The 10,278-nt window shown below is 50.7% G+C and overlaps 1 protein-coding gene across 2 annotated transcripts in view; it reads left to right on the plus strand.

Moving 5' to 3' along the window:
* Nucleotides 1–6,021, plus strand: part of WNK2 (WNK lysine deficient protein kinase 2) — a 124,189-nt gene extending 118,168 nt beyond the window's left edge. Inside the window, exons 29-30 of one of the 2 annotated variants that reach the window (XR_010305166.1) lie at nucleotides 4,364–4,512; nucleotides 5,472–5,561. Coding sequence is in view for 1 of the 2 variants with exons in the window: in XM_064156285.1 (XP_064012355.1) it covers nucleotides 5,472–5,579 (108 nt within the window). In the remaining variant the exon portion in view is untranslated. Of the gene's footprint in view, nucleotides 1–4,363; nucleotides 4,513–5,471 lie in introns of both variants that reach the window. The other variant, XM_064156285.1, reaches the window with a different exon arrangement.
* The last annotated feature ends 4,257 nt before the right edge of the window (nucleotides 6,022–10,278 follow it).

Below are 10,278 nucleotides of genomic sequence, written 5' to 3' on the forward strand. Positions count from 1 at the left end.
GCCTCAGTCCCCAGGCCTGTGAGGTGAGCTGCAGTTCGGTGCCAGCCTCAGTCTCCAGGCCTGTGAGGTGAGCTGCAGCTCGGTGCCAGCCTCAGTCCCCAGGCCTGTGAGGTGAGCTGCAGTTCGGTGCCAGCCTCAGTCTCCAGGCCTGTGAGGTGAGCTGCAGCTCGGTGCCAGCCCCACTCCCCAGACCTTGCATGTGCTGTGCAGCCAGACAGGGTGGGCAGACAAGGGCAGCTGAACCATGCTTCTCATGGGTCTGTTCCTAATTATTGCCTCTTCAGCTGGCACTGGGGCCAAATGATGGCTCAGAGGTTGATGTTGGTATTGATGGCCTTCATTTGCTGATAGCCTTCTTGGCTGTAGTTCTTTCCATTATGAACTTCAAACTACATTTTGTTGCCCTTAATTATGCCAATCATGTCCAAGGGTGCTTTGACCCTTGGTGCTATCGATCGAATGACGTGACATTAAATGTACGTGGCAACTGCTTGAGCAGAGGAGTGAGAGGGACCTGGAGGGTCAATGCTACACCATTGGAGGTGGGGATCCATACTCAGACTTTGCCCTGCAGACCCAGAGCTGAGATAACTTTGTTTCTGACTCTCAGTATTGCTTTGATGTGCAGTGAAGGGTTGGAATCTGGGCAGAATTCCTGCCTCGCTGGTTACAGACCCGCAGCTGTGCCCTGTAGCTCTGCCATCATCTTCCAGCATCCCCAGCACTGCTCTGCAAGGACAAGTCTGAAGTCAGTGCAGATCCTCAGCTTTAGATCCGAGATCCTAGATTCCCCCAGTGCCAGTCTTGTAGAAGTTATAGAACCATAATGCAAACATTGAATGTCTCTTTTAAATCGCCACACCAAATGGTGGAATGTGTGGAAATGCCAAACTAAGTTTGCCTATGTGCCATTAATTTGGCTCTCCTGTTGCCAAGTGATGGGGTATCCAAATGTATCATCATGTCTTCTCTTCCCAGAGCATCCCTGGCTTGCTCAGAGCAGGGCTGGACTGAGAGGAGAGCAGCTGCTGCTGGCACTGCTTGTCTGCTGCAGGCACTCAGAGCAGGAAGCTGGAGAAGGCAGGGAGAGACATTCAAGGGGTTAAGGCTCTTCTGCAAACCCTGACTTCCTGACAGGGGATGATGTCCAGTCAGCCCTTGCAGTTTCTTTGCATGTCTAACTCTGGTGTTCATTCCACAGCTACTACTGAACTTGTACTTCAAACCTGTCTCCCAGATTTTGCTTTTTTGCAGTCTCCTGTATGACTTTGTGTCTCTGAAATACTTGGTGTGAAAGACTGCAAACGTGGCAGTCTCTGCTGCTGAAGAGACGGCTGTGTTCAGGAGGAGGCTGTCTCTTGCTAAGGGGCAGCATTCCTAAAAAGAACTCCTTCATGAAGTTGCAGGTTTTGCCATGTGCTGTTTGTGGAAGGAAATCAGGAATGCTTTTGACTCAGTCACTGCCTTCACTTGGCCTTGTCAATAGTTGCTCTTTCCCTTCACGTGTTTTTTTTTTAATGATACTGCAGCACTATTTACAATTCTGAGAACACTCAGAGTTCCTCCAAACAAGCCCCCTGGACATAGCACTTGGTGGGTCTGTGTTGGTGTTGTTCAGTTAGCACATGCTTGATGAGGAAAAACATCCATCCTCCCGTGTTCTTTGGAGGCTGTCTTTGGAGGCTTGTAAGCAGAAATCTCCCTTCGGAAGTGATGTGACCTCAACATTGCTTTCCCTGAGTCCCCACCACCTAATTAAGTAAAGGGTTGCAGTTTCTGGAGTAAGACTGATGTCTTTCTGGGTTAGCTAGCATGGTGAAAACCTACCTAGAGTCCTGTCTTTCTGCCAGGACCGTCTGAGTTGTGAATATCTGCTATTGGAAGTGTTGGCTTGGAGGCAGACATCACAAATGAAATAGCTGATGACTATGTTTAGCATCTCAATAAAGTTTCCTTGCATTCTCTGGTTCCTCATCTGCCCTTCCCAGTCCCCAGTCTGGTGATGTTTGTGGAGAAGGATGGGTGTGTGGCTGCTGAACGTGGGCAAGGTCTCTGCAGAGTCTGTGAGCTGGCAGTTCACGTGCTCTTTGCTGTCACAGATGGATGAGAATCTTGCTGTGGGGCTGGGTTTGTAAAGCAGCAAAGCCATCATCGTGTGGAAGTTCTTGCCGTGGTTATTAATTATTGACTGAATCCTTGAGCAGCATTTCCGTGGTGGTGCTGGGCTGTGGCTGGCTGGTACTTAGGCTGAGCTTCAGTTGAGTATTTGGGTAAGCTGTGGTGTTTCTTCTGAAGGAAGCTGGTCCATAAAATTATTTTCCTGTCTGTGTCCTCCTGAGATGAGCTGTGCATCAGGTGGGAATTGTGCTGTGACTTGCACATGTCAGCGACTCTCGCTTCTGGCGGTACTTGCTGTTCCAGCTAGGTCTGTTTGCGGAGCCATCCATCCCTGCAGGTGAGGATGGTGATGGTGCAGCCCTGACCGCCCTGCTTCTTTTTATTAATGCAGATAAGCTCCAGAAAGGCAGTGTAATGAAATGGGTTTTATGAGCTGTCAGGCTACAAGCTCTGCATTATGAAAGAATGAGTTGTCCAGAGGGCTCTGATGCTGACGTTAGCCGTGTCAGGAAATAGATTTATTACAGCCCATCCACCTGTGCGTCCAGCTTGTAGCAGGAGGCAGCACCTTCACCTTCTGTATGTGACGTGGTCCTCTCTGCTCATTGTTCACTGGTAGCTGCAGCATACTAACAAGACTGCTGCTGTGCATACGTGGGGAGCAGTATGAGACTGTAAAACTCCCTTGAAATAACTTCCGTGTGGAGCGGTTAGAGGCTGTGTGACTCCAGTCTGACACACAGAGCCTCATTAAGCATTAATTTTGGCTTGATAAGTGCAGAGCAGCTGTGCATGGACGCTGACCTACTATTGTGCTAACGAATCTGCTCCAATGGTGGCACAGTTCTGACAAGTTCCTGGTCTGTCAGTCTGGTGAGAAGAGAAGCCTGGATTAATTCACTTTGTTGCAGTGCCACTGGATGGGTTCAGGGTGTCTCTTCAGCACGATGTTGTTGTGGCAGATGAACCAGGCAGGAGTAGTTAGGGCTTTTTTTTCCCTCATGAAGGAGCAGATCCCTGTACTTTGCCTTTCATCTGAGCACACCTACAACAATGCTACTTTTGAGGGCTTCCAGGTGATGAAATAAGAAATATAAGAGGCAGGGTGTCCAGAGAAGAGCAGTGATGCTGCGGAGTGATTTGGAGGGTGTTGTAGGAGCAGCTGAGGGAGCTGGGGTGGTTCAGTCTGGAGAAGAGAAGGCTGAGAGGAGCCCTCATTGCTCTCTGCAACTAGCAATAAAACAAGAGGAAATGGGCTGAAACTATGTCGGGGAGGTTTAGGTTGGATATCAGGGAAATTTTCTTTCCTGCAGGAGTGATCAGGAATTGGAACAGGCTGCCCAGGGAGGTGGTGGAGTCACCATCCCTGGAGGTGTTCAGGAAGCGTGGAGATGTGGCGCTTCAGGTATATAGTTCGGTGGTCATGGGAGCAGGGTTATGGTTGGACTCAATGATCTTAAAGGTCTTTTCCAACCTTAATGATTCTGTGATGGGACAGGCATGGTGAGAGCCTCTCGAGCCACACTTCTGGGGACTTGTTTGTGCCTATCATAGTTTTTCTGAGGCGTTGAGGGTGCTGACACCCTCTAAAATCTTAGGAAATGTAAGAAGATCAAACCAGCTGCCAGTCCATCTCAAAAGGGTGTTCTTTACTCCAAAGGAGTTCTCATTTGTGTGATGCTGTTTTTTTAAGGATTTGGCAAATAAGGAGAAGCTTCCTTGGCATGCAGTGGTTGTGTTTCAGGCTGCACAGGCTGCATGTAACAGATTTCTCACCGCTGGCAGCAGCTACAAGATGTGCAGTCGCTGCCTTTTCCCATAGCTCCCACCGGCACTGAGGAGGTTTGGAATGTAACAGAGCTCACTGATCTCCTCTGTGCTGTTACCCGGGCAGGCTCTGAGAGTTCAGGCTGACCTCAGAATAAACAGCCAAGATGTCCTTGAGGCACGGGCTAAGCAGGGGTTTGTATCAAGAGACAGACACCTGGAGGACTTGCTTGGGTTTTGGCTTTCTGGCTGACCTGTGGTGTAACGAGGGTCAGACCCACTGCTTCCTGAAGGCTTTTCCCTGTTATTGGAAGTAGTTAATTCTGTTTTGCTTTCCTGGAGAGACAGTGCTGTCTATCAGTGGGATGGTGGTGGATTCAGCTGGACTTGCAGAACTGGAATAGTTCAGAAGCTCAGGGAAGCATTGCGACCAGGACATGATTTTGCTTCCTTTCAAAGCGATTCTCCCTATGAGCAGGCAGAGCAAGAAACACAGGAGGGAGCAAACTGGGACCACATTTAACGAAAGCAAAGCTAACACGTGGAGACCCACCAGGAGCTATGCCAGACACCGCAGCTGTTTGCACAGGGCGCGTTCCCCCGCTGGCCCTCGCCTGCCGCGCTGCTGTAAGCGACTCTGCCTTTCTTCTGAGTGCGTCTAGCAAGCTGTGTGCTCTGTGAACCCCTCCGCGCTTGCAGAGCCCTTGCAGCAGGCATGCTTCCATGCTGCTGGGCACGGCACCCCGAGCATGCAGCACCGCCGCCGCGTACCGGTGCCACACGTTCCGCGGGCTTGCAGGGATGCATGGTGGCACCTCTCTGTGTCGCTGCTGCTTCAGCCTTGCGCTGTGCTCTCGGCACCCTCACTGCGTTTTATTCTGGTGCTGTCATTTCAAGCCCTCAGCATCTCTGTACCCTTTTGTGTCCAGCCAGCCATGTCGCCTTGTGGTCTGTGAAGGGTGGTGGATGCTGATGGATCCCTTCCCTGCCTTGTATTCTGCTGGCGTGCGGTATGGCTTCCCTGCTTCCCACGTGGGAGCAGGATGCTAGGCTCAGGTTGGACAAGGGAGGCGAGCTTGGACTGTGTTGCCAAGCCTGCAGGCGTAGGGAGCTGATGCTCACGACTTGCCTGAGCAGTCCCTTCGGCAGCCTCCTGCAGCAAGCACACTGTCCCTCTCCCCTCCTCAATCAGCGACAGTCCCATAAACTCAGCCAAACACTGGGCACCCCTGCTGGCTTTCTGTTTCTGCCTCCTAGGAGACTAGCTCTTCCCCCACAGGGATCAAGACTCCAGCCTGAGAGACTCCACAAGGTGCTGGGGTTGTGCCACCAACATAAATGCATTTATGCTTCTGAGCTTTCAATGCAACCCAGGTGATGTGGCAACAGGCGTTTGGTTTCTGTTTCCCTGCGGTACCCAAGATGCGCACAGAGGCTGGCATGCTCTGGCAGAAGCCATTTCTGCGTGCTCCTGAGTCCACAACCTCGTGTGGCCCTTTTGGGGTTTTGCTGGGTTTGGTTTTTTATTCCTGGCTATGAAATCCATATATGGATGTCTTTTTTTTCTCTTTCTTTCTTTTTATTAGATGCTGAAAATGAGATCATCAGCGACTGACACGTGGCCCCCCCAGCTCCGCTGCCAAGCGCGAGGCCCTGCCGCAGCCAAGGAGGAGGAAGAGGAAGATGGAAAGTGAATTGTGTGAGAAATTCTGTGCTGTTCTGGTCCACTCCACGCAATTTTGTAACTTCTTTCTAATGATTTTTTTATTTATAGTTGGAAATACAAAAAAAAAAAAAAAAAGTTATAGAAAAAAAGAAAAAAATAAAGGAAAATTATTTTGGGGGAAAAGGATTTGGTTCCAAATCGTTCCCTTCTGTTGTGAGCCAGCTTCCTGTGAGCAGCAGCTGGAGGAGAAGGAGGGGGAGAAGGAGGTGCTCCTTCAGATCTTTTTGTTTGGCACAGTGAATTGTAACTGAAGCCATTTCCCCCAAAGCTAAGCTAGGCACATGGCTTCAGCTCCTAGTAAAGAGCAGGTAAGTCCCAACTGCACTGAAATTCCTTGCAGTTCTTTTGTGTAGATAATTCTCTGGTTTTAAACCTGCTCAAATGGAGTAAATAAACCTACAGAGACTCCACCAGGGACTAAGTTGGTGATTTGGTGCTTGTCACTTCCCCCTGCTGTCTACAACTAACTGAAGGGAGGCTGTAGCCAGGTGGGGTTGGTCTCTTCTCCCAGGCAACCAGCAACAGAAGAAGGGGACACAGTCACCAGTTGTGCCAGGGGAGGTCTAGGCTGGATGTTAGGAGGAAGTTGTTGCCAGAGAGAGTGATTGGCATTGGAATGGGCTGCCCAGGGAGGTGGTGGAGTTGCCATCCCTGGAGGTGCTCAAGCAAAGCCTGGATGAGGCACTTAGTGCCATGGTCTGGTTGATTGGACAGGGCTGGGTGCTAGGTTGGACTGGATGATCTTGGAGGTCTCTTCCGACCTGATTGGTTCTATGATTCTGTGAAATAAAAGCCTAGAGAGGGTCTAAGGGCTCCACTGGTATGAAGCACTGAGTGTGATCCTCCATGGAGGAAGAGCTGGGCTTTGCTGCTTTTCCTCCCTACCTGCTGCCTCCAGTTTCTCCCTTCCTTGCAGAGCAATTGCAAATGTTCTCCACTCAGTCCAGTGCTAAGACTTAGGTTTAGAGTTTCATCAGAAGTGTTTTCTTCTGGCCACAACCAAAAGCCCAGGCAGGTGAGTATGACCATCACAAGGTTTAGCATAGCACAGTATATCACTCTTGCTGGCCTTACTCCTGCTTCTTGCCTGTAAGGACTCAACTCTATCATCACCTTCATTAATTTTAATGCTCTCATACCACTCCCTAACACAGAGGGCCACTCCCCTACCTCTTCTTCCTCACCTATCCTTTCTGAAAAGATGGTATCCATCGACTGCAGCACTCCAGCTGTGGGAGTTGTCCCACCAGGTTCCCATGATGGCTGCTATGTCATAGTTTCCCCAGGGAGGGGGTTCAGTCACCAACCCTAGATATGTTTAAAGGTCATTTAGATGTGGTGCTAGGGGATATGGTTTAGGGGTGAACTTTATGTAGAGTAAGGTTAATGGTTGGACTTGATGATTCCAGGAGTCTTTTCCAGCTGGAGTGATTCTGTAAGAGTGAGAAAAAGGAATCAAAGCCTGGAGCTTTCACTTTGCCCTGAAATGCCATGTTTGGTCCCTGCTTCCATCAAGGTGCTGGCAGATTTTCTCCCACAGAGGCTGGGCAAGCTTGTTCCAGTTCATCCTTGTGTTCAGCTCCCAAACCACTGACAGCCCAGTTTTGGAGGCTTCCAAACACCCAACAGATCAGCTTTGGAGGCTGCATAGCTGGAGAACGGAGGCTTCCCCAATGCTAGCCAAGCAGGAGAACAACTTCCGTCCTCCAACAAAGTAATCCAGAGAAAATATGATCTTGTTCCACTGGATCCTTCTGAGAGCCACTGGTAAAATACAGAGTAAGTGCCAAAATGAGCCTTGGTTGCAGTGTTGAAGGGTAGAGGGATTTGGGGTGTAGCTTGTCTCAGCTTGGGCACACTGAGCATAACCCTGGTGCCAGCACGGTGCTGGGTGAAGCAAGGTGAGGTCGGAAGGCTGGGTGTCATCCAGTTGTGATCCACTCATTAGCTCCTAAATCACTCTGCCAAGTGTTCTCCTAGAGCAGGTGAGGCTGTGGATCCAGGGCTGCTTGGGCCAGCAGTGTGGCCTCAGTCAGGATATGGTGTGTGGGCAGTGGTGCAGCTCCATCACAGAAAGGTCACAGCTGAGCAGAAATGCACAGTCAGCCAGGACCCCTCATGGTTTAGGCACTGCTCTGAAATAACTGCAGTGTAGAAGACAGGCTTAGGTTTATTAAACTTACTTCTGTCTTCTAGGCCTTTGTCCAGTCAACACCCTACAAGTCTGGTCTCAGCACAAGCCAGAGGCACCTGCCAAGGCAGGAAAGCTTGGGCATGTGCTTAGGAAAATTGGAACTTTAAGAGCTGGAGGATCTACTGGGGCAGCTCTTAGTGTGTGAAAGGCTGAGGCAGACCTTGCCAGGACTGAGCTCCTTGCTGGTGTGCTCCCTCTTGGCTGTGGCTTCTCACCCCAGCATTGCATCTGTGCTTTTCTTCTGCAGAAGCAGAGGTGTGGGTGCTGGAGGCCTCTAGCAGATGTTGAAGGGAATTTCAGAATCCCAGCATGGTGGGGGTTGGAAGAGGCCTCTGGAGATCATCCAGTCCAACTCCACTGCTAAAACTACAGGCACCCACAGCAGCTTGCCCAGGATCACAACAGCCAGCTGGGTTTGGAATCTCTCTAGAGATGGGACTCCACAACCTCTCTGAGCAGCTTGCCTCAGAACTCCAGCACCCTCACACCATGGAACTTTCTCCTCCTGTTCAGGTGGGACCTCCTGGGTTCTAGTTTGTCCCTGTTGGCCCTTGTCCTGTCACCAGGCACCACTGAAAAGAGTCTGGACCCATCCTCTTGGCCCCCCTTCCCCCCTTTAGCTCTTGCTGAGCATTGCTCAGATCCCCTCTGGGGCTGCTCTTCTCCAGGCTCAACAGCCCTGAAGCTCTCAGCCTTAAGAGGAATGAGGGAAATCACAGAGAAAATGGGTGTGCCTTGGGATCCACTGGACAAGGACTGTTGCAAACAGCATTGAGGTTTCTGTCTTTTACCCTGCAAGAGGACACTTCTTGTCATTATTAAAGCCGTAAGTAAAATCTTCTAATACATTAGAACAGCCACATCTGAGAAACCAGCCCTTCAAATTTGACTACAGCCATTTCAGAGGGCAATAAGAGAAAGGCCAAAGGGCCTTCTGAAGCAGCAGAGCATTTCATCAGCTTTTGATGTGGGAGGGGTGGAAATGGAAAGGGTTTAAAACCCCTCTGGATTTGTAGAGTTTCTGTGAGGGCTGAGAGCATGTTTAATTGCCTGGTCCTAGTGAATGGTGCAGTTTCTGGGTGCAGGAGCACTTGAGGAAGGAAAAGGAGGAATCGATTTGGTGGGATGCTGACTGAATGCTGGAGGCATCCCAAGATCCTGGAGGCTGTTGGATGTTTGACAAGGATGCCAGAGGCTGCTAAGGCAGCTGTGGCAGTGGGGAGTCAGTTTGAAATGTCAAACACAGCAGAATACTTCTCAAATATTTGCTAAGTGCAGGTGAGGCAATGCTGTGGCCACGCTGGTCAGCTGCTGCCTGTGGGCAGTGCGGGCGATGGTTGAAGAAAGGATGCATGGAGATGTTGTAGGGCTTTGGAGCCTTGGATGCTACACCTGAAGGGTTACTCCTAGAAGGTGACGTGGTTTTGTCGGCCTTTTTAAATCAAAGCGTGTCTCGATTTGAAAGGAAGCAAGCTTTGAACCGAACAGAGAGGGGAGTCGGTGGAGCTCAGCGCTGCTGCGCCCGCCTGAGGGTGGCAGAGCGAACCTTGCTTTGCATGCCCAGCGCTGCGGGCAGCGGGGCAGCAGGAGGTGGGAGGAGGACACACTGCTCCAGACACGTCTGCTCGGGGCAGGGCAGTCCCTGTGCTTTGCCTTTGCCGGTGTGAAGTGACAGGCAGCCTGCAAATGGCTGGTGGGGTTCTGTGTGCTCCTGCGGGAGGGTGCCAGGACCGCGCTTCACTACCGTTTTATTGGCAATGAATATTCATTGCCGAGAGGCGATGGGAAAGAAAGATGGCAACCAGCGGTGCAGAGGGGAAAGGATTTCTGTTCAGGGACCAGCGAAGATAAGTAAAGGTACATCACCTAAAGCACTTGGAGCCTTCTATTCATCTTCTTTCCTTCCCTTCTTTGCTGGTTTCTGGCAGCTGTCAATGTAAAGCCAGGCAGTTCTGCAGTAGGAAGATGCAGCTACTGGGAAAGCAAAGCCCCAGATGCACTCCTTTGGCTTGACCTGACACTGCTCGGAGGCTTCCTTTGTGTAGCACCAGCTGAGTTAGAAAGGACTGTGATCTTGGCCATTTCACCCCAGCCCTGTAGGAGGTGAGACCATCTTGGGGAGACTTTGCTCTCCACCACCTTTAATGAGCTCTGAGATGTTTTATAGTTCCCCCATTTGCCCTGAGCATCTTGTCTGCACTCACAGGTGTGCAGGGCTGTTCTGGTGGGAAGGTGAATTGGTTACAACTCTTGTGTTATAGATATGGCTTATAAATCTCTCAGTGCTGATCAATAGCTAAAGGGCAGGGAGCAAGACTCTTTTCAGGTGTGGCCAGTGGCAGGTCAAGGGGCAATGGGCACAAACTGGAACCCAGGAGGTTCCATCTGAACAGGAAGAGAAAATTCTTTAGTGTAAGGGTGCTGGAGCACTGGGGCAGGCTGCCCAGAGAGGCTGTGGAGTCTCCTTCTCTGG

The sequence above is a fragment of the Pogoniulus pusillus genome, chromosome 16, assembly GCF_015220805.1.
Source record: "Pogoniulus pusillus isolate bPogPus1 chromosome 16, bPogPus1.pri, whole genome shotgun sequence".
Lineage (NCBI taxonomy): Eukaryota > Metazoa > Chordata > Aves > Piciformes > Lybiidae > Pogoniulus > Pogoniulus pusillus.